This window comes from Malus sylvestris, chromosome 12 (assembly GCF_916048215.2).
Source record: "Malus sylvestris chromosome 12, drMalSylv7.2, whole genome shotgun sequence".
Lineage (NCBI taxonomy): Eukaryota > Viridiplantae > Streptophyta > Magnoliopsida > Rosales > Rosaceae > Malus > Malus sylvestris.
In genome coordinates this window covers 30,034,303-30,058,569 of record NC_062271.1, presented here as the reverse complement: position 1 = coordinate 30,058,569, position 24,267 = coordinate 30,034,303, and the positions used below count along the sequence as shown (strand labels likewise).

Here is a 24,267-nt window from a genome sequence, read left to right as displayed (position 1 = left end):
CACACAGCACTGAGCTCTCTCTAAAACAGCCACTAAAAAATTTCATAGCTCCCTTTCTCTCTCTCTCTCTCCGTCCAGACAGAGACAGTCGATCATCATCTCACTTTCTCTCTCTAGAAACCAAGGTAAACCCTTGGGGGCTTAAACCACAGAAACCAGAAGGCAAAAGCAATGGAAGAGAGCAGCAACAGCGTGGCTACCAACGTCGCCCAAGCCATTGCCGTAGCTCTCGACTGGAGCTCCACTCCCGACGCCCGCAAAGCAGCCGTTGCATTCCTCGAATCGGTACTCTCTAGAAAACTTTACCTTGTGCTTTATTAGAACTATTAGTTGTCTCTCTCTCAAGAAATTTGTAATTTTGGTCGCTTTTGTGAAATGGGTAGTGGATGAAAACTACGAAATGCAAATTATTTAATCGCATTTATAAAGTTTCAAGCTGAAAGAGTTTATAGGATGATTTCGTTGTTTACGGGTGGAGTTTCAGCATGGTAATTGGTATTTTGAAGTGTTGAAAGGCTATGTTGTGCAATCAGTTACTTGGTTTAAGCAGCTATTTCCTTTTCCGTTGTTGATCAATCCTTCTGTTTAATTTGTGCAGATTAAAAACGGAGATGTGCGAATTTTGGCAAACACTGCGTTTCTTCTGGTGAAGAAGGATTGGTCTTCCGAAATTCGGTTGCATGCGTTTAAAATGTTACAGGTATGTCATCACAAGGAGTGTTCTTTATACATATTTCTATTTGATTTGTAGCTATTTTAATATTTCCGTTTGATCCAAAGCCATTGTCAGGAGGTCAAGTTTGAAATGCAAGGTTTATTAGGAACTAAAACATAACTGCGTCAATTATTCTTTTACTTTGTTCAATAATGTAATGAGGTTGTAACTTATTTGTTTTACAATTTTACTATTTAAGTGGTCTAATTGGACTTTTGGAGATGGTAATTAGTTCATTTGCTAATATGATTTGATCAAGAGGTCTAGGGATTGGTTTCCTTTAACAGCCAACTGCCCCAGTAATGTAAATTATTTTGAACTTGATAGCATACTTAAGTTTTCTTATCCCTGCCTTATTGGGATCATAATAAAGGAATAAGGGCAGGGTTCATGTACAGGCAAAGTGTTCATTAGGCAGAAATTGTCTAGAAAGGAAAAGGTCCAAGCTTTACAACCAGAGATGTAAAAGTAATTTTCTGATCAATATCAAATTTCTGTTAACATTGCGGAAACCCTAAGTCATGTAAATGCGTCGTTACCAGAATTTCTGAAATAGGTTTTCTGTCTCCCTGGCCCTTTTAGCAGTCAAATAAAATGATTGCCCCATCTAAATGTATCTGAAAATTTTAGCATCTATTTACATAACCATTTAAAGTTATGTGGCATGAATGGCATGACAACAATATGCATCTTTCTTGCAGCATTTGGTGCGATTGCGGTGGGACGAACTAAGCTCTACAGAGCGTAGAAACTTTGCAAATATCACTGTTGGTTTAATGTCTGATATTGCAAGTCCTAGTGAGGAGTGGGCATTAAAAAGTCAGACAGCAGCCCTTGTTGCCGAGGTTTACACAGCATTTCTCTTGATTCTATTTAAACCGTCAATGGTTAGTTTTCCATTGTAACACTCACTTGTTTAATCTGTTACAGATGGTTAGAAGGGAAGGACTAAATCTATGGCAAGAACTGTTTCCAACTCTGGTTTCATTATCCGACAAGGGTCCTATTCATGTAAATATTTTTCCTCCTTGTCACTCTGTATTTCATTTAAAACATGCTTTTGGTAATCACCTATTCCTCCTTAATATTAGGCTGAGTTAGTCTCCATGATGCTAAGGTGGCTTCCTGAAGATATTACTGTTCACAATGAAGATTTGGAAGGTTAACCAGAAATGTGTCTTGTGCACTCTTTTCCTCTTGCCTGTGAATTGAGTGGAGTGCGTGTGTGTATGCATGTGATGCTTGTTCTCTAGATTTAGATTGCTGCATGCGGCCTTACCCTGATTCTTAATGGTTAATACAGGAGATCGGAGAAGGCTATTGCTGCGGGGGCTGACCCAATCTTTACCTGAGATTTTGCCTTTATTATACACTGTATGTCTGGCTCCTTAAATTTTAATAGAAAAAGTTGCATACAATGGATTTGTCTGAATGAATTAAATTGTGCAGTTACTAGAGAGGCACTTCGGAGCTGCGTTGAGTGAAGCAGGTAAACAACAATTCGACCTTGCAAAGCAACATGCAACAACAGTAACAGCTACTTTGAATGCTGTTAATGCATACTCTGAATGGGCTCCATTGCCTGATCTTGCTAAATCTGGTATAATTCATGGGTATGGTATCCTACTTTGAACTTTTGGTGGATTTTGATTTGAAGCCGTTGGCAATTGTCTCTTTCTTATCTGCTCACTCTCTCTCTCTGTACAGGTGTGGTTTCTTACTTTCTTCACCTGACTTTCGTCTTCATGCTTGTGAGTTTTTCAAACTTGTTTCCCAAAGGTATGAAATATAGTATTTTCAATTGCTTTTTCAAGTAATATATAGTTATTAAGTATGCTTTTTCCCCTTCGTAAGACATTTCCGTAATGGTTGTGTTATCCTGATTTGTGACATGCAGGAAGAGACCTATTGATGATACCTCTGCTCCTGAATTTGATTCTGCAATGAGTAATATCTTTCAAGTATTGATGAATGTCTCTAAAGAATTTTTGTACAGATCTAGCCCCGGTGCTGGGGTTATTGATGAAAGCGATATTGAGTTTGCGGAATATATATGTGAAAGTATGGTGTCTTTGGGTTCCACAAACTTGCAATGTATTGCTGGTGATAGCGCCGTGCTACCTCTTTATTTACAACAGGTAACTAGAACATCAGGGTATTTGCAACTCTTTTCTGCTTGTTCATTTGGTTCTGTCAACAAGTGATTGATTATTGAAATAGAATGACTTATTTTATTCTTTTCTCTCAGATGCTGGGGTTTTTCCAACATTTTAAGCTAGCTCTTCATTTTCAATCTCTCAACTTTTGGCTGGTATGAAGATCCAATTATTATTGTAATGTACGAATAATCGAGACTATGTCATACGCTACATATCACGTTTAATTGTCTTTCATGTAATGTCATGTTTAGGCACTAATGAGAGACTTGATGTCAAAGACAAAGGCTGTTGCTCACTCAGCTGGAGATGGTTCTGATCCAGTCGATATTGAAAGGAGAAAAATCTTAAGTTTTTTGAATGATGATATGTGTAGTACAATTCTGGATGTATCTTTCCAACACATGCTCAAGAGAGAAAAAGTAATTCACGGGACAGCATTTTCTTTAGGGCAATTGGAATTATGGAGTGATGATGTTGAGGACAAGGGGACTTTTGGCCAGTATCGTTCAAAGTTGGTAAGTAGTTCATAGAACTTAGATATTTTTGTTTCTGTATATTAGCTCATGCTTCTTTAGTTCAGTTAGTATAAATTTTGTACGCCATGTATAGTTTCTCTGGGATAGGATTCTGTTAAATAATTAAATCCATGTACAGAGACATGCATGGATGGGTACATTCCTTGACTTTGTTAGTAATTGTGATTTAGAGTGGAGGATCCATTAAAGTAACCTTGAAATCTAATTCATTTCTTTTCATGTTGACCATTTATGCTGTCTGGACTCTTGCATCATATAGAAGCTTCTCTTTTCTAGTTTACACAAGAAGTTTTGAGAATAGTTCACCCGGCCTTCCTTGGCCTGCATTTTTCAAAAGTTTCTTTCCCTGATGAATGATCTTAATGCAGTTAGAACTGATCAAGCTGGTTGCTTTGTACAAGCCTCTTATAGCTGGTTCTAAAGTTTCTGAAAGAATTGATACAATCATCAAAACCCTCTTGCTTTCTCCAATGCCTGCTCAGGTTTGGTCACAAGCACTATCAGAATTAAATTTGCTATCTTTTGAGTTTGCAGCATTCCAGTATTGCTTGCATTGATGGTTCTTGTAAATCTCCATCCCGTCTAATTCCAGGACTTAGTTGTGATGGAAAGCATGCAGTCGGCTTTAGAAAATGTTGTAAGCACTATTTTCGATGGATCAAATGAAATTGCTGGGGGTCATTCTGAAGTTCAACTTGAACTATGCAGAATGTTTGAAGGTTTATTTTGAAACATTTCTTTGTATGAGCTTTAGAATTTTTATATTTTGAGTTTCTTAATATGATTTGTTTCTTAACTTGAAGGTTTGCTTCAGCAGCTTCTTTCTTTGAAGTGGACTGAGCCAGCCCTTGTAGAAGTACTTGGGCACTACTTGGATGCAATGGGTTCATTTTTGAAGTATTTTCCAGATGCAGTGGGCAGTGTCATTAATAAATTATTTGAGCTCCTAAACTCGCTTCCTTTTGTTGTTAAGGTCCATTTTCAGTTGTTTAATTTCGTTTTATTATTCATTGTATTTAGAGAATCTTTGAAATCATATTATTGTTCAGCAGGATCCATCCACAAGTAGTGCACGGTATGCAAGGTTGCAAATTTGTACATCGTTTATTCGTATAGCCAAAACTGCTGACACAAGTGTTCTGCCTCACATGAAGGTGACTCTATTTTCTTTGATACATCCTTGATTTTCTGGTGCTTCTTGTGTGTACACAACTTTCACGCATTCAGTATGTGCCACTAATATGAAAGACATATAGAATTAAATTAAATCACTCAGTGTAATTTTTATTAGAAATTATAGAATTTCTTACATTTTGAATAGCATATGTTGGCTACATCAACCTAACCTTTGCAAGAATTGACGGATCAGCATATCTGTCGTATCCACATCATTCATTCATTTGTAGTCTTGCTTCCTAGAAGAATAAGTCATTGTGAATTACGGGGTTATGTCATTTGAGAAATTACTGGTAACATTGAATGGTATTTTTAAATGCTCCCCAAATTAAAGATGTGAATTGTAAATATTCCAAGGTTCTCTATGAGGGAAAACAAAAAAGTTTAGTCAATAAGTCCATGCCCCACTGAAGAGAAACATGATTTTAGATTTTGAAAATACCATTCTGTTTATTGACTTTTTTGTGTGGTATTTTATGTAGGCTATAGCCGACACCATGGCGTATATGAAAAGAGAAGGTTCTTTACTTCGTGGTGAACACAATCTTCTAGGTGAAGCGTTTCTTGTCATGGCTTCTGCTGCTGGGTAATGCTTCTTTTGCATGGATTGACCATGTATTTTTATTGTCAGATGGTTCTACTATTGAATATTTGTAAACTTTGTACAGAATTCAGCAGCAACAAGAAGTTCTGGCCTGGTTACTAGAACCTTTAAGCCAGCAATGGACACAAATTGAGTGGCAAAATAATTATCTATCTGAACCACTTGGTCTTGTTCGTTTGTGCTCCGAGACCCCAGTTATGTGGTCAGTTTTCCACACTATCACATTCTTTGAGAAGGCACTTAAGAGAAGTGGAACCAGAAAATCCCAGTCAAATCTACAAAGCAACTCAACAGAAAGTTCTATGCCCTTTCACCCTATGGCTTCTCATCTATCATGGATGCTGCCACCTCTTCCAAAAGTATGCATGTTGCTCCTGAAAACTAGTTTTGTTAAAATTCCTAAATCCTGATTCATACTTCTTCTAAATGTCGTACATCCTCGACTATTTTCTTATGAAACTTGTATTCACTATTGCTACAAGAAGGTAGTAATTGGTGCATGTTGTCAATCTGCAGCTATTTCGTGCCTTACATTCCCTTTGGTCTCCAACTGTATACCAAATACTACCTGGAGAGATTAAAGCTGCAATGACCATGAGTGATGTTGAGCAATTCAGTCTTCTTGGTGAAGGAAACCCTAAATTGCCAAAGGGTAATATAGCCTTCGCCAATGGATCCCATATTAGTGCAAGTAAGGAAGGATATGTAGAGCCAAATGAATCAGACATACGAAATTGGTTGAAAGGTATTAGAGACAGTGGGTATGTCTTCCTATATTTGAGTTGGTTTGAAACTTTTTCTTTGAAATACATCCTTTTTGTAGGTTCCTTTCGTTTAATGACTAAAACGTTATTATAATTGTAGGTACAATGTATTGGGCCTGGCAACCACTGTTGGGGACTCATTTTACAAATGTTTGGATAGTCAATCTGTTGCCCTAGCCCTGGTGGAGAATATATATTCAATGGAATTCAGGCATATCCGGCTGCTTGTTCATTCAGTTTTGATTCCTTTGGTTAAATTTTGTCCTGTGGATTTGTGGGAGGCATGGTTGGAAAAGCTTTTGCTCCCATTATTCCAACACTCCCAACAGGCTCTTAGTTGCTCCTGGTCCAGTCTTCTACATGAAGGGAGAGCAAAGGTCCCAGATGCCCATGCCATACTTGCGGGGTTGGACTTAAAAGTGGAAGTAATAGAAGAAAAGCTACTTAGGGATCTAACTCGGGAGATTTGTTCACTCCTCTCTGTTACAGCTTCGCCACAGCTAAATGCTGGGCTTCCTTCCTTGGAGCATTCTGGGCATGTTCATCGTGTTGACATATCTTCGCTCAAAGATTTGGATGCATACGCATCAAGCTCCATGGTCGGGTATGTTTGATTGTTATAGTTCTTATCAAGGCTTAAGTTCTTTTCTGTTAATTTGTACTGTAGTAATTGTACAACTTTGTGGATTTTATTTTTCCCCCAAGTTCTCTGGTCTCAAAAGTGTTCTTCCTTCTTCTTTTACAGTTTCCTTTTGAAGCACAAAGGTCTTGCCCTTCCAGCGCTGCAGATATGTTTAGAAGCTTTTACATGGACGGATGGTGAAGCTATGACAAAAGTTTCTTCCTTTTGTTCCGCTTTGATTGGTTTAGCGGTGTCGACAAATAGTATGGAGCTCCTGCAATTTGTTTCTAAGGATCTCTTTTCTGCAATTATCCAAGGTTTAGCCCTTGAGTCAAATGCTTTCATCAGTGCTGATTTGATTGGTCACTGTCGTGATATATATATACATCTTTGTGATAGAGATCCAACTCCTAGGCAGGTTAGTTACGATACCTTGTGCTATTTAATGTTTTGGGTTATGATGGTAGTGATTATACTCTAATTATTGATTATCTTAAGAAACTTGATTGACGTGCTTATTGGGTTGCCCAGATTCTGCTCTCGCTCCCTTTTATCAAACAGCATGATTTGCTTGCTTTTGAAGAAGCTTTGACAAAGACATCTAGTCCCAAAGAACAAAAGCAACATATGAAAAGCATGCTCGTATTAGCTACTGGTAACAAGTTAAAAGCGCTTGCTGTTCAGAAAAGCGTAAATGTCATAACAAATGTATCAAGTAAGCCCACTTAACTGACTTCACAATCATCTCATGCATTCTGTCTCTTTTCCCAGCTTTTATGCATCCTTCTTATTCTGCATTTCACATTTAGGTTAAGGTTCGAGTTGATCTTTTCCTTTGCTACTTGAAGATACATTTTCGTGTAAAAAAAAACAGTATAATTATGCAATAGCTAGTCAGCTGGGTATATTTTTACTAACCTGCTGCAATCATAATTTCAGCGAGGCCTCGTAGCACAGCCAACACCACTGAAACCAGAGCGGACGATGGAGAGACTGTTGGACTGGCGGCCATATTGTGATGCATGTGTGATCTGTTGTACAGAAATTAAATCAACTCGAAGGAAAACATGTTTTTTTAGGGAATACGATGAGATACAAAAGCTGTTTCCTTTTTTTCGGCCAGCGGTCTTCGGAAACTTTTGTACGGGTGGTTCACTCCCGGAAGCTACCTCGAATCGAAGATTGATCGTTTAGAAGTGTTCCATGAGACTTTTATGTTGTATTGTATTGCCATGGAAATTAGGGTTTCAAAACTGAAATTTCTTTGTACAGTACTCAGAAAACCGAAAGAGGAAAAACATCGACGTTTGGCAGATTAAAATTTAAAACCACACATGGAAGTTGCCATTTAACTTTGCTTGGGTTGGAGCTCAAACAAGAACTTTCATGTGCTTGTCATCAATGTTGTTTCCTGCCTATCCTCTTTGAAACGAGAGATTTGTTAGCGTTTTCGGAACATGTCTGGTATACTAAGTGTAATAATACATGGTGTTTGGAAACTTGAAAAAACAAAAAAACAAAAAAAATTCAACCCTCCCTTTTAAGTTTTTCCACTCTTTTGGTTGACACTCTGCCCCTTGTGGTGTGGTGGTTTGGTTGGGGTTGTGGCTTTATCGAGGTGGAGACGTTGGTTATTAGAGATTTATAGTTTTTGGGTTTAAACATTACATTAGTTTTTTTTCCATTACCGTCTGGTACTTAAAAGGATAATTCTATAACACTTTTATACATCTATTAATTTTTTTGTTAAAACAGCTGTTAACGTGTGATTTGGCGTCTACGTAGATAATGACGGTGTCAATTTAAGCCCACATGAATATTAAAAAATTAAAAATTAAAATCATTGGCAGAAATTAACACGTTTATTTTCCTATCGTCTTTCTCAACCCCTACCTTCCTTCCCCCTTCTCATTGCTTGATCGCCATAGCAATTTAATCGTTCATATGCAAATGCAGCGCGAGATATGTCAGAATATACACTCCCAATTCCTCAGCCCCTCCTTCCTCCCTCTCTCCGCATCCTGCCTCCACGTCTTCGACCCCATTAGATTAGGGATCGCAACAGGCGGATTGGGTTCAGATGTGCCATTCCAATACTCAAACCCATTTATTTTCTCTAAACCCAAAATCTTAGAATCTCCAAACGGGTTTTTCAGTAGCAGAACCCGTCGGGTAACAGATTTTTCAACGTGGAACGATTTTAAATAAAAATGATTAAATAATTGTTTTTGTTAATACAATTGATACAATGCATCTAATAAGTAATATTAAATATTTATATTACCAAAAAAACGTTTACAGTCTTAATGATCTAAAAGTAAATAATTAATTATATATTTAATAATGCATGATCATTAACTACTCATTTTTATATAATAAATAGGGTAAACAACCAATTTAATCCATGAATTATCACCTTAATGAAAATTAGGTCCCTAAACTATTTTTTTTCAGAAAAATTAGTCCATGAATTATAAAAATCTGCCAACTACAGCCCTAATGTTATATTCGAAGCTACTAAATTCAATTTTTTATCAATTTAAGTCACGTTACTTGCATGTGATACACATTGGAGGGTAGATTGGTAGTTTTTCATAAAAAAATAGTGTATGGAGTTAACTTAATTTGGAGGATAAATTGATAGTTTTTTTTTTTTTATAAAGAAATAGTGTAAGTTAACTTTTGAGAGTAAATTAGACATTAAATTCGCAACCTATATGAAATGTTAAGGGCTTATAGATAAGAAAATAATGATATTACACTCTAAAGTGTGTCAAGTGACTTAAGTTGACAAAAAATTGGATAAAATAGCTTTGAATATAATTGTAGGGATGAAATTAGTAATTTGTAATGAATTTAGGGACTTATTTTACCCCAAAAATAATTCAGAGACCTAATTTTCATTGAGATGATAGTTCAAGGACTAAATCGACACTTCACCCTAATAAATATTTATACTTTTTCGTTAATAAATGAAACAGTTCGGTTCCCTGTGGATTGCCCGAAAAGTAAGGCTTCAAATTTGAGTTGTCTTGCATATAAAAAGGTGGGGATTTTTTTTGTTTATACACTTTGATCTTCCTTGTCGAGTGGATTGGCCATTTGGGAAATTTCCAGTTTAGAAGCCAAGGGAACAAGTAGCAGATGCATGCCAGGATTAGTCCATCTGACTTTGTTACTGCTTTGCTGAATAATTTTAGCCAACCGTCTGACTTTGGTTGTATGAAACCATAAAGAACAGTTGCCAAGATGCCGAGTTTTTCCGATTTCTTGATGCATTTGTGTTGCTCAGGTTCCGATGGACCGGTCGATACAAAGCGCTTCTGTGGGATTTAGACATCCCTCTAGCCCAAACATAAGGAGATTGCACACTCCTCGCTCGCTGTGTTGTAAGTTTGTAGAAACTCTGTGTTCTTGTAAGAGAGAGAGAGAGAGAAGAGAGAGATATTTCTTAAGAATTAAGAAATCTGTGACTTTCCATTTTAATTGTCAAATGAATAATATAATTACATATATATATATATATATATATAGCATTTTGACTATTTACATTTAGCTATCTAAACCAATCACATAAACCAAATTAATTGTAACAAACTAATAACCAACTCTGGTTATGATATAGCATCTTCATCTTTACACCCCCTCAAGCTAAACATGGAAGAATCAAGAATTCCAAGTGAAAGCTTGGACTGCAGAAAATGGAACCTGTTTGTAGACAAGGCTTTGGTATGGATATCTGCAATTTGATCCTGACTGCACACATACTTAACTTTAACCAGATTTGCAAGTACTAGTTCACGAATATAATGATAATCAATCTCTACATGCTTAGTTCGAGCATGAAATACATGATTAGATGCAAGAGATATAGCAGAGATATTATCATACCAGAAAGTAGGTTTGTGAGATAGAGGAAAACCCAAATCTTTGAGCACCTTGCAAATCCAAGTAACCTCTGCAGCAGTTTGAGCTAAGGATCTGTACTCAGCTTCAGTAGATGAACATGCTACTGTTGATTGTTTCTTGGCACTCCAGCTAACTAAGTTGGTGCCTAGAAAAACACATGAACCACTAGTGGATCTTCTGTCATAAGAACAACCAACCCAATCTACATCAGAATAGGTTGACAGATGCAATGATCTTTTCTTAAATAAGAGACCATGAGTTATAGTCCCTTTAAGAAACCTCAATATACGTTTGGCTGCTTGCATGTGGAGAACAGTAGGTGCATGCATAAACTGACAGATTTGATTCACAGCAAATGAAATATCAGGTTTTGTCTAAGTTAAGTATTGGAGAGCACATACAATTGATCTGTATTAAGTGGGATTGACAAGTAAATCCCCACTGTGATCTAACTTGGTAGAACTAAGGGGAGTGCAATAGGGTTTTGCACCAGTCATGTTTGTTTTCTGTAACAGATCAAGCAAATACTTGCTTTGATGAAGAAGCATAGTATCTTTGCTTTGATGGAGCTTGTTTAAGTCCATAAATAGATTTTTTGAGCTTACACACATGATGAGGTTTGCAAGGATCTTGAAAACTAGGAGGTTGAACCATGAACACATCCTCCTTTAAGTCACCATGCAGAAATGCATTACTTATGTCCAGCTGGTTGAGGAACTAGTTAAATTGGACAGCAAAGGATAACAAAAGTCTGATGGTAACAAGCTTTGCAACTGGATTGAAGGTTTCTGTATAGTCAAGGCCTTCCTTTTGGTGAAATCCCTTAGCAACAAGCCTTGTTTTATATCTCTCAATTGAGCCATCAGGATTCTTTTTAATTCTAAAGACCCATTTGCAGCCAACTATATTTTGAGAAGGTGAGGGTGGAACAAGTGTCCAAGTGCCAGTAGATAAAAGAGCATTGAATTCATTTTGCATTGCCAATCTCCAATTTTCAGACTTAAAGGCTTGAAGATAAGTATTGGGAATGTAATCAGTGGAGGAAGGAAGTGGATGTTTGGTAGCAGTGAAGACTTTGGGTTTATGAATGCCATTTTTGGATCTAGTAACCATGGGATGAACATTAGAAACATAAAGATGCACAGGTTGATGTGTAGGCACATTATGAGAAGAATGCACAGATTGAGGAGATATAATGGGTTGTGAGGAAGGTGAGATGGATGGTGATAAAGGCACAGGTGTAGTGGATATAGATGTAGGCATTGAAAACTGAAGATCAATAGATGGAGATATAAAAGTCGACTGATCAACAGAGGATGAAACATGAGTAACAACTTTAAATGGAAAAGTATTCTCATCAAAAGTAACATACCGAGAGATATAAATCCGATTAGTGTCCAAATCCAAACACCTGTAACTTTTGTGTTGTAAACTGTAGCCCAAGAAGACACATCTTTTACTTTTCCCATCAAGCTTAGATGAAATGTAGGGTTTTAACCATGGATAACAATTGCACCCAAAAACCCTAAGTTTGGAATAATCTGGATACTTGTTAAACAACAACTCCCAGGTTGATTTAGTATATCCTGATAGAGGCAATTTATAAGATAAATGGCAGTGGTAAAAGCTTCAACCCAATAGGAATGAGGAACATTAGATTTAACTAATAAGGTCCGAGCTGTCTCAACAAGATGCCTATGTTTCCTCTCCATACAACCATTTTGTTCCGGTGTGTGTGGACAACTAAGTTGTTGTACAATACCATGAGTATGTAGAAGAGATTTAAATTGTAAACTGGTAAATTCACCCCTAGAATCTGAACGAAGGATTTTGATTTTATTACCAACAATATTCTCAACATAAGCTTTGAAGGTTACAAAAGTAGAATACACCTCTAATTTAGTCTTTAAAGGAAAACACCAACTGTATTTGCTAAATTCATCAACTATGAGAAAGTAATATCGAAAACCACTCACTGAAGTGACAGAAGCTGGTCCCCAAAGATCACAATGTAATAGCTCAAGAGACTTAGAGGTGAATGTAGTTGATGAACCAAATGGTAGTTTATGATTTTTAGCAATAACACACTTGGAGCAAAAAAAGTCAACAGAGGTTGTACCTTTAATAGCAAGCTTATTACTAGAGATTATTTTGCGAAATATAGGTGATGAAGGGTGTCCCAGCCGGCTGTGCTAGAGTTTGACTGAACCTTGAGCACTGACAAGAGCATAAAAGCATCTAGAAGATTGATCAGTGGAGTAACAATTTTGTAGAGGGTAAAAGCCATCTTTAACTGGACCCTGCAAAAGCGTCTTCCCCGTAGTACGATCTTTTACAATAGATCCATCAGAGTCAAGTGTTAAGGCACAATAGTTATCTTTGAGAAATTGGTATACAGATAACAGATTGTGTTTCATTTGAGAAACATGAAGCACATTACTCAAATGAAATTTAGCATTAAAAGAATGCAAAGAAGAAGAACCAATATGATGTATAGAGAGACCTTTACCATCACCGACATAAACTTTGTCCTCGCCAGTGTACGATGTTGGTGAAGAGATGTTGGCAATATCATTAATGACGTGAGATGTGGCACCAGAATCCATTAGCCAAGATGGAGAAGGCTTGGAGGTGTAGTGTGCACACATTGCAACAAGTTTTGCAGGAGGAATCTTCCCAAAGATGTCAGGATTCATGCGATCGAAGCAGTCAATAGCTTCATGACTAGTGGAGCCATAAATTTGACAAGGAACATGAGTACTACTGAATGAAAAGTTACAAACACCTTGTTGATGACCACAGTTAGAGGATTGACCTCGATAATTGCCTCTGTGTCCACGATTGTTATTGTACCGACCAGGATTATGGTAGTGATTACCCCTATTGATGTTCCTTCCACGATGAGAGTTGAATCGAAAAGATTGGTGAGATTGTGTAATATATGCATGAGGCGGTGGAGTTGGAAGAAGAGACGGTTAAGATTGAGCAGAAAATGCCTGAAAATACTCAGTAGTGGAAGAATAGAGCTTCTTGCGATGAGACATTGAAAGCTCATTAGTGAGAAGAAGGCTATGTAACTTATCCAGAGACGTGGAAGAGAGACGTAACATGACAGAATCAATAAACGATTCGAATTCATCAGGTAATCCAGCAAGTGTAGCCGCAATTAGATCTCGATCAGAAATAGGTGCACCAGTTGCAGAAAGAGAGTCAAAGATTTCTTTGAGTTGTTGAAGATAATCCGCCATAGATTAAGCACCTTTTTGAATTGCTTGAAGACGAGACCGGAGTTGATGATGTGAGCATCTAAAACTCCACCAAAACATTGTTCAAGCTTGATTCAAAGATCTCGAGCAGAAGAGACAGCAACAGTAAAAGGAATGACATCTTTTGAGAGTGTAGAATTCAACCAAATTAACAGATTCTAATCCTTTTCATACCAGATCTCAAAGATTGGATTAATCGATCGATCTGGAAGGGATGGCGGTGGACTTGGCTCAGTACCTTCAACAATGCCAAAAAGTTTGTAGAGTTTGAGAATCGGTGCAAACAGAGCACACCATGGAAGATAGTTAGATCTCTTGAGCTTAATTGGCACCATGCTTCCAATATTATGAATTGTGAGAGAAGCATACGGATTTGACAAATTAGGGTTTGTCGAAGAATTTGGGGTAAAATTTTGAAGAGATTTATGAGATGAAGAATCTGATGGAGATGCCATTGCAATCTGTTGATGCACAAAATCAGCGAGGACTTTGGTACAACAAAAAGTGTCGGGTTTTGTGACCTTCGCTTGGTTGCTTTGGTCACTAGTGAGGATAAGTACGTAAATGAATAGAGACAGAGAAGCAAACACAGGATGTACGTGGTTCACCCAGATTGGCTACGTCCACGGAGTAGAGGAGTTCTCATTAATTGTGACGGGTTTACACAAATACATAGGTTCAAGCTCTGGTTTAGTGAGTTCTAGTGAATAGTTTAGTACAAAATGACATTAGAGATTATTGTGGGAGAATGATCCCTATTTATAGAAGAGAGTTTCTAGTTTTGTTCTAATATTGACACGTGTCGTGTTGTGATTGGCTTCTGATGTTGACACGTGTCGAGCTGTGATTGGCTTCTGATGTCGACACGTGTCACATTTTGATTTGCCTCCTGGTTGAAGGGAAGCTCTTCTGGATCCTTGACGGTATAACGTTGACCGGTGCTCAGTAGTTTCGGGATTGGTCAAGTATGGTACAAACAGTGCTCCCCTAAGTTCCCGAGTGAGGGAGGCTCCTCGGTTGGGGACTTGCAAGATCCAAGCCGCTGAGTAATCACGAAACTTCTAAGTACTGAGGTGTGGTATTGTCTTCACTTGCTTTATCTTTCTCATAGGTAGATGCGACATCTTCTCTAGAAGTACGCTTCCTCCATTCAGGGGTGGTGTCCTTAACCGGTAGAGATGCACAAGGTAATGTATCAATCTCACTTGAAGCTTACTTGTAGTTTCGGGCTTGGTCAAGTGCGATACAAACCCTATAGTAGAAGTCCCCCAAGTCGCCGTGCTAGGAGATCTGTCGAAGGAAGCAACCGACAAGGTAAGCAGTCAGGCTTCCAAGCAAGCAACCCAGGATCAGAGGTTCGACTTCGGCTTCCAGTTGATTGTTCTCCTTCTCCTTGTCTCTCATTCAGCTGCCAGGATAAGGAGAAGCAAATGGATAAGAGATGATATGAGATACTTTTGCTTTTGAAGAAGTAACTTTCCACATGCTTATTCTTGAACTGTGCTGGAGGGTTTTCTGGTTCCCTCCAGCGTATAAGGCCGACTCAAGAATTTGAGGGTCAAAACAAGTCCATCAAATCTACAGTACGTTCGACCTCGATGATATGGGATACTTTTGCTGTTGACGGAATAATGAATGTGGTATGGAAAGGTGTCATGCTGTAGTGATCTGTTTCAGCTCACCGTTGAACCTTCTGCTTCAATCTTTTGCATGGCAGAAGTGGTGTGCAACCTTTGCATTTAAATGGTCATTCAGAACATTCCTTCATAGTGACTCATCCACGCTTGGCAGCTTCAGTGTAAAGAGCCAATATCTGATCAACTGTCATGAGGTATTTGCCGGTGGAATTCGTGACCTTGACAACAGTTGAGGATGAGTACTCGAGAGCAATGCTAAGTAAGTAACCAGGCAAAGGTTCCAGGCAGTCAGTTCCAGATTTGAGGTTTGATTTCAGGTTCCGACTGACTGCTCTCTTTCTCCTTGTCCTGCAGGTGTGGACAAGGACAAAGACAAAGACAGGGAGAAAGCATGATATGGGATACTCTTGCTTTCGACCCTGATGATATGAGATACTCTTGTTCTTGGTGTGGCTTATTTGCTGAGGTATTATCGGGGGGAAATAAAGCTGAGTATTTCGAGAGGTTATGTTGAGGGTGCCTTCTCGAATGCGAGAAAGGGTTGAGCATTTTTGCAGGTTTGTCTGTCCGTTGAGGAGGGAGGTCGATGTATATAGGGATTTCCCAATAACAAGTAGTAATGCTATTCCTTTACCCTTCTTGGTCACAGCAATGTAGTGGGAGCTGCCAGCTTCACGTGTTTTAACTTTGTCAGAGCACTTTGAAAAAGTGGTATGTGGTATCTGGAAAGCTGATGTTACGTGTGAAGATTACAGACAAGCTTTGTCTAAGGAAATCTGGCTCTCGAAGTTTTGAGAGTTGTGCCTCTTCGGTTTTCGAACAAGCAATCCTGTCGAGGATCTGACTCTCGAGATTCGGAAAGCGGTGCTACTTCGGTTTTTGAGAAAGTAATTATGTTGGGAGTCTTTTCTCGAATGTGAGTAAAGGTTGGACGTTCTTGCCAACCTGTCTTGCCGCAAAACACGGAGGTCGACACACATAGGGACTTTCCAGTTGTCAAGCAGTGGTGCTGTTCCTTTAACCTTGTGGGTAATAGTAGGGTAACTGGAACTTCGAAATTCTCGTGCCTAAACTTTGTCAGAGATCTTTGACAAAGTTATATGTGGTACCCGAGGAGTTGATGGTGCATGTGGAGAGCGGTGATTGAACAGTAAGATTCACGTGCTTTCTACTTCACCAGAAATCTTCGACAGATTGCCCGTAATTTCCGTAAAGCTGAGTGTGCATGTGACAGGTGCTGACGAGGCTGAAAAAGCAGGTGTTTCTTCGATTTCTGAGATCGGCCCTCGTGGTCTCTGAGCAGCCCAGCTTTTGAGAAAGCAAACGCCTCTTCGATTTCTGAAGCTCCGTTGAGTGCAGATTTTTATAGAGGCTGGCATTAAGTTCCACAGCACACTTGAATCTTTATCAGTAGAAGCTCCCTTCTTGCACTTCTAAGATCTTGATTTGTCTGACATCTTCCCTCTTCAACACATTTGAAAATGTCTGGACCCTCCGACCGTCGTTTTGACTTGAACCTTGGAGAAGAGACAGCCACGCCTTCTCCAGACAACATATGGCGCCCATCCTTCATATCCCCTACTGGTCCTCTTACCGTTGGGGATTCTGTGATGAAGAATGATATGACCGCTGCAGTGGTGGCCAGGAACCTTCTCACTCCCAAAGATAACAGACTACTTTCCAAACGGTCTGATGAGTTGGCTGTTAAGGACTCTCTGGCTCTTAGTGTTCAGTGTGCAGGTTCTGTGTCTAATATGGCCCAACGCCTATTTGCTAGAACCCGCCAAGTTGAATCATTGGCTGCTGAAGTGATGAGTCTCAAACAGGAGATTAGAGGGCTCAAGCATGAGAATAAACAGTTGCACCGGCTCGCCCATGACTATGCTACAAACATGAAGAGGAAGCTTGACCAGATGAAGGAATTTGATGGTAAGGTTTTACTTGATCATCAGCGGTTTGTGGGTTTGTTCCAAAGGCATTTATTGCCTTCGTCTTCTGGGGTTGTACCTGGTAACGAAGCTTCAAATGATGAACCTCCAATGCCTCCTCCTTCTGGGGTTTTGTCAAGTACTGAGGCTCCGGATAACCATCCTCCGGTGCTTTCTCTTTCTGGGGCTCTACCGACTGCTGACACTTCCCCTAAGCAATTTTTATGAAGGCTCCCTCTTGTTTGTTTATTTTGACTCATGTACATGTATATATTTGTAGCTTATCGGAAGTATTAATAAATAAGCTTTGCTTCATTTTAACATATTGTGTTAAATACACCAAAGCCTTCTTCAGAAAGTTCTTTGAATTTTTTCTTTTGTTGAAACTTGTATTGTTGGAGCTTTGTAAGTGAAGCATGTAGTTTGAGGTAGTGTTCCCTTAATTTCCTGAGTGAGGAAAACTTCTCGGTTGGAGACTTGAAAAATCCAAGTCACTGAGTGGTTGTGAGACTTCCGAGTATCAAGGTGCAGTAGCATATGGTGGGAGTCCCCCAAGTCTTCAGGCGAGGAGAGTTGCCGAATGAGGTGTCTTGCTTGTTACTAATTTGTCAAAGTAACGAAGCCTTGTTTTGATGTCACACCTTCATATATGGCTTATCCAAAAATATTTCAAGCTAGGTTTAGCATTGCGAGGGCCCAAAATTATTTGTGTAGCCCAAAATGGCAAGCCCAAAGGGAGTCAGAGTAGAGGGAGCGGTAGCTCTTCAATATAACACCATCCTCTGTAGCTCAAATCGAAAAATTGTCTTCATGAAAATTGTTCTTTAACGTGGGAACTACAACATACCCAAATTTGAGATCCATCGGAGTAGTACAACTCCAGACATTCAGGTATGATGTGGAACTGTTCATGATTTTTCTATTAACCCGTCAGACTTGTTGTGAGCTTTGAAACTCCAGTTTCTCTTGTTCAGATCAACATACTTTCTTCATCGAAGTTGTTCCTCATCATCTCTTCCATAACATATCAAAAATTCAGAACAAACTAACGGTTGAATATTTCCAGATCTTCGAAACACCGCAGCAGCTTTGAAGCTTGCAGAAATCTGACCGTCATGTTTGGAGCTTCAACACTCTAACTTCCGTCGCTCAAATAGAAAAATTTCCTTCGTGAAAGTTGTTCATCTGCTCAAGAACTATAAGATGTCCAAAATTCAGCTCCACTGGAATTAGCTTCGCACTATCTTGATGAAGAATGTGTGAAGCTTTTATGTGTTTTGGTGTTGAAATTTGGTATTGTAGGTGAAGCATTGGGGTTGAAGCTTGATATGTGAAGCTTTATAGGTGAAGTGTTGGTGTTGAAGCCTTATAGGTGAAGCTTTGGTGTTGACACCATAAATTGATTGTGCTTCGCACTATCTTGATGAACATAGTGCGAAGCTTTTGAGATTGATATTTGTCCTCCATTGATGAAGCTTTTGTTGGCACCATAAATTGATTATGCTTCGCACTATCTTGATGAACATAGTGCGAAGCTTTGGAGATTGATACTTGTCCTCCATTGATGAAGCTTTTGTTGGCACCATAAATTGATTGTGCTTCGCACTATCTTGATGAACATAGTGCGAAGCTTTGGAGATTGATACTTGTCCTCCATGGATGAAGCTTTTGTTGGCACCATAAATTGATTGTGCTTCGCACTATCTTGATGAACATAGTGCGAAGCTTTGGAGATTGATACTTGTCCTCCATTGATGAAGCTTTTGTTGGCACCATAAATTGATTGTGCTTCGCACTATCTTGATGAACATAGTGCGAAGCTTTGGAGATTGATACTTGTCCTCCATGGATGAAGCTTTTGTTGACACCATAAATTGATTGTGCTTCGCACTATCTTGATGAACATAGTGCGAAGCGTTGGAGATTGATACTTGTCCTCCATTGATGAAGCTTTTGTTGAATTTCCCAATTTCCAATTCCTTTTTTTTTTTTTTTTTTTTTTTTGGGAAAACTAGAAATTTGAAAATGTGGGAGAGACAACGTATACAAATTTTGCTTCCATACTGTTAAGCGAGAGATTGTGATGCAAGCCACCTCTTGTAGTAGTCAAAGGTTTGGATGAACCATATAAATTGAATTTGCTTCGAACAGTCTTGATCAAGAGCGTTTGAAGCTTTCTATGAGTTGTAGTGTTTGCATTGTTACAGAGGAGAAATGTCTGAAGCAGATGCAAGAGGGCTGAAGAGCTTGATCTTCGTATACCATGCATTAAAGCCATTGTTGGCTTGCAATAAGACTTTGTTGGTGACTATAGCTCTTGTTAGGCATAAGTGCTCCCCTAATTGAGTTGTAAAACTTGATGGTTTTTTATTATTTGTGAATGCTAGGAGTTCACATGTACAAGTTGTACCACTCGTCTTCTGGTTGATGGAATGAATGGTAGGTTGCTTTCATCACTTGGTTGGTGGTACGAATGTAAATTCCTTAATCACCTATCATCACATTTCATCACCTGGTTGGTGACATGAAGGAGAGTACGCGTTGTACATTGCATCACCTGGTTGGTGGCATGAAGGAAAGTACGCGTTGTACATTTCATCACCTGGTTGGTGGCATGAAGATGAGTTCCTTCTTCACCTGATTGGTGATAAGGGTGGCAAGTTTCCAAATAATATTAGAGTACGGGTTGTACATTTCATCACCTAGTTGGTGGTACGAAGGTGAGTTCCTTCATCACCTAGTTGGTGAGAATAAGGGCAAGGTGTCGAGGCACATTGTGGCAAATGTCGAATGACACAAAGTGTGTTGAACCCTTTCGAAGCACAGTTGGCTTATGTATGGATGTGTTGGAATGTATGATGTTTATGCATGAATGTGTTGGAATGTATGATGTTTATGTATGAATGTATTGGAATGATGATGTTTATGTATGAATGTATTGGAATGATGATGTTTATGTATGAATGTGTTGGAATGTATGATGTAGATCCTTTGTATAGTCTTGTTGACACATACTTAGATTTTGTTTTGTATTGGAAACATTTGCGTTGAAGCTTCAACACTTGAGTGTTTCATTGCTCAGAATGGAAAAGGGTTTATGGCCGAGTTGGCTAAATCACATCTTTATTGAATTCATACCAAATGGTCTTTGTTACATAGGATGCTGAACGGCTGTAGCTTAACACTTGTACAATGTGAGTCTATTTGTAATAGTACTTCAAGTGGTCAGCATTCCATGGATGGCCAAGGGTCTTGCCGTCGGAGTTTCTGAGCTTGTAGGAGCCAGGGCGGCTGATGCCGACGACCTCGAACGGTCCGTCCCAATTAGGACTGAGTGTTCCTTCACTCGGGACTCTATCACAGAGTAATCTTTTCTTCAGTACCCAGTCTCCCACTTTGAAAGAGCGAGGTTTGACCCTTGAGTCGTAGTAGTTGGAGATGCGCTGCTTGTAGACGACATTCCTCAGGTGAGCCTGATTTCTGTGTTCCTCGACTAGATCCAGGTTGAGGGTGAGTTGCTTGTCGTTCTCACTCTGTATGTAGTTCTGGATTCGGTATGTTGCTTGCTCAAGCTCAACTGGGACAACTGCTTCTGTACCAAAAACAAGTGAGAATGGAGTTTCTCCTATGGAAGTCCGATATGAAGTGCGGTATGACCAAAGGACTTTGGGTACAAATTCTGGCCAACAACCTTTAGCTTTGTCCAAGCTAGTTTTCAGAGTGCGCTTGATTATTTTGTTAACGGCCTCGACTTGTCCGTTAGACTGGGGATGGGCCGGAGAGGCAAAACATAAGTTGATGTTGAACTTAGAGCAGAACATCTTGAACTTCTTGTTGTCGAACTACCGCCCATTGTCCGTGACTATCGCATTGGGAATGCCGAATCTGCAGAGGATGTTCTTCCATACGAAGTCTTCTATTTTTCCCTCAGTAATGGTTGCCAAGGGTTCTACTTCAGCCCACTTTGTGAAGTAGTCAACTGCAACGATTGCATAGCGGACCTTACCTTTCCCTGCAGGCATTGGGCCGATCAAATCAAGTCCCCATTGGGCGAAGGGCCAAGGGCTGATCATAGGAGTGAGCGGCTCGGGAGGGGAGTGAGGGATAGTTGCGTAGCGTTGACACTTATCACATGAGCGAGATATTCTGATGGCATCTTGGTGGAGTGTTGGCCAATAGTATCCTTGGCGAAAAGTCTTGTGTGCTAGGGATCGAGACCCAGCGTGATCTCCGCAGACTCCTTCATGTATTTCCCGAAGGACAATTTCCGCCTCCGTAGGTGTAAGGCATCTTAGGTATGGCAGGGTGAAACCGCGCTTGTAGAGTTGGTCATTAATGATCAGGTAGCGGGCAGACTTGTATCGAATCTGCTTAGCTTGGACTTTGTCAATTGGGAGGGTGCCATGAGCAAGGAATTTATAAATTGGGGTGATCCAACTATCTTCTTGTTGTAAATTGCACACCTCCGCGACCATGGTGCTTGGTTCTGCCAACAATTCGACATGAATTTTTCTCCCAATCTTGTCTTCCATTGCCGAGGCGAGGCGAGCCAAAGCGTCTGCATGACTGTTTGCCGCTCGAGGAACTTGGGTGATCTGGTAGTGGAAGTACTTGAGCAAAAGTCGCGTTTGCGCAAGATATGCTGCCATGGAGCTATCCTTAGCATCAAAGTTGTTTGTGACTTGGTTGACCACTAATTGGGAGTCACTAAAGATATCAATTCGTTTAACCCCAAGGTGTTTGGCCAAACGAAAGCCTGCTAGAAGGGCTTCGTATTCGGCCTCGTTGTTCGATGCCTTGAATTTGAAACGAAGAGCGTATTCCATTGCCACTTTATCGGGGGTAGTGAGGACTAATCTTGCTCCGCAGCCCTGTTGGTTGGATGAGCCATCAACATACAGACTCCATGTTGGGGTCGTTGATTCTACCTTCTGAGCTTCCGATGGTAATGAAGCTACTGCTTCAGGTGTAGAAGCAATGTCAACAGGATATGTGAAGTCGGCGATGAAATCTGCTACTGCTTGACCTTTTTCGGCTGGTTTTGGTTGGTAGGAGATGTCAAACTCACCCAATGCTATCGCCCATTTGATCATTCGTCCAGACGTGTCAGGACTCTGGAGTATCTGTCGAAGAGGGTGATTGGTAAGCACGATGATGACGTGTGCTTGGAAATAAGGGCGAAGTTTTCGAGCAGACATGACCAATGCTAGAGCTAATTTCTCAATGTTAGAGTATCGTGTCTCCGCATCTTGTAGGGCCTTGCTAGCGTAGTAGACGGGCCTTTCGACCCCACTGTCCTTTCGAATAAGAACAGAACTAACTGCTGAAGCCGAAACCGATAGATAGATAATGAGAGTGTCACCAACTTCTGGTTTGGAGAGCAGAGGGGCTTTACTCATGTACTTTTTGAGGTTCCTGAATGCCTTGGCACATTCCTCCGTCCATGTAATGTACTTCTTATTTCCCTTGAGTGCTTTGAAGAAAGGAGCACATCTGTCTGTGGCCTTAGAGATGAATCTGGTTAAGGCTGCCACCTTGCCAGTAAGGCTTTGGATGTCTTTTGAAGTTACTGGCTCTTTCATGTCGAGGATTGCTTTGATCTTTTCGGGGTTAGCTTCAATGCCTCGTTGGCTAATCATGAAGCCTAAGAATTTGCCCGAGCCCACGCCGAAGGCACATTTGTTGGGGTTCAACCTCATTCGATACCTCTTTAGAATGGTGAAAGTTTCAGATAGGTTGGTGATGTGTTGGTCAGCATGTTTGCTCTTGACTAACATATCATCAACGTAAACTTCCATGTTTTTCCCAATCTGTTCGGCGAACATTGAATTGACCAGTCTCTGATAAGTTGCTCCTGCATTCTTTAGACCGAAGGGCATGACTTTGTAGCAATATAATCCCCTATCAGTAGTGAAGGCTGTATGTTATTGGTCTGAGGGGTTCATGAGGATTTGGTTGTATCCTGAATAAGCGTCCATGAAGCTCAAGAGCTCACACCCTGCCGTAGAGTCTATAAGTCTATCAATGAGAGGAAGGGGGAAACTATCCTTCGGGCATCCTTTGTTTAGGTCGGTGTAGTCGACACACATTCTCCACAAGACCTTTTGAAGCAGGAGACTTTCCTTGGTCGGATTTTTCTTAACAAGGACAACATTTGCTACCCACGTTGGGTAATTGACTTCACGGACGAAGCCTATGTCCTTGAGTTTTTCAACTCCTGATTTCATCGTCTCGTATCGTTCAACATCATAAGATCTTCGCTTCTGTTTTACTGGTTTGGTCTTGGGATCAATACTCAAATGGTGACAGATGATATCGGGAGAGATGCCCGGCATATCTTTATATGACCAAGCGAAGACCTCGGCGTTCTCTTGCAAAAAGGAGATCAGTGACAACCGAAGAGGTGGTGACAAAGTAGTGCCAATCTTCACCATGCGGTCTGGATGGTCTTTGGAGATAGAGACATTCTCTAACTCTTCAGCGGGTTGTGCTTGCTGGGTGAAAGAGTCATCTCGAGGGTCGTCGGGTTGACTGTTGCCATCCTGAAGACCTGAGTTGGATTCATCTGGACTGGTCTTTACGACTTGGTTATGTATAAAGAGAGTCTCCTTGGGGACAGGCAGGTGTTGTTGTTTGACTAAAGTGTTGTAACATGATCGAGCACTAAGTTGATCTCCCCTGATGTACCCATTGCCGAAAGGGGTTGGAAACTTCATCAACAACATATGTGTGGATACCATGGCCTTGAGATCATTGATGCCTGTGCGCCCAAAGATGACATTGTATGCCGTTGGGCAGTTGACCACTAGGAAGTTAGTGGTAATAGTAGCTGTGTAGGGGCCTGTACCAATGGTGAAAGGTAAGTGTATACTTCCTAAAGGTTGCACGATATCGCCAGAGAAGCTTATCAGAGGAGAAATCGAGCGATCGAGCAAGTGTTCAGCTACATTA

The 24,267-nt window shown here is 40.0% G+C and overlaps 1 protein-coding gene and 1 long non-coding RNA gene across 3 annotated transcripts; one reads left to right on the top strand and one right to left on the bottom strand.

The window, feature by feature from the left end:
* LOC126592848 (protein HASTY 1-like) lies at positions 1–7,928 on the top strand. Of its 2 annotated transcripts, none has more exons than XM_050258630.1 (22): positions 1–285; positions 599–700; positions 1,417–1,560; positions 1,646–1,726; positions 1,807–1,876; positions 2,019–2,089; positions 2,165–2,328; positions 2,423–2,494; positions 2,613–2,853; positions 2,964–3,026; positions 3,126–3,389; positions 3,779–3,892; positions 4,003–4,129; positions 4,214–4,383; positions 4,460–4,564; positions 5,069–5,172; positions 5,255–5,549; positions 5,707–5,951; positions 6,055–6,558; positions 6,700–6,994; positions 7,108–7,291; positions 7,516–7,928. In XM_050258630.1, exons 1-22 carry the CDS (start codon positions 172–174, stop codon positions 7,593–7,595), a joined length of 3,609 nt encoding a protein of 1,202 aa, XP_050114587.1. In that variant the 5' UTR covers positions 1–171; the 3' UTR covers positions 7,596–7,928. The 2 variants fall into 2 exon arrangements, with proteins under 2 accessions (XP_050114587.1, XP_050114588.1); XM_050258631.1 differs by having other exon boundaries at positions 2–285; positions 4,463–4,564.
* On the bottom strand, positions 7,203–7,631 carry LOC126592878 (uncharacterized). The gene is made up of 2 exons (XR_007612819.1): positions 7,495–7,631; positions 7,203–7,368 (listed from the first exon to the last, which is right to left on the bottom strand). It is a non-coding gene; the product is annotated as an uncharacterized LOC126592878 (long non-coding RNA).
* Positions 7,929–24,267: the final 16,339 nt, after the last annotated feature.

Bases quoted from the DNA above. Each gene is read 5' to 3' on its own strand.
- LOC126592848 (XM_050258630.1), top strand. From the start codon at position 172: ATGGAAGAGAGCAGCAACAGCGTGGCTACCAACGTCGCCCAAGCCATT. The intron at 3,390-3,778 runs GTAAGTAGTTCA...ATCTTAATGCAG, and splicing joins GCCAGTATCGTTCAAAGTTG to TTAGAACTGATCAAGCTGGT. The intron at 6,559-6,699 runs GTATGTTTGATT...CTTCTTTTACAG, and splicing joins GCATCAAGCTCCATGGTCGG to TTTCCTTTTGAAGCACAAAG.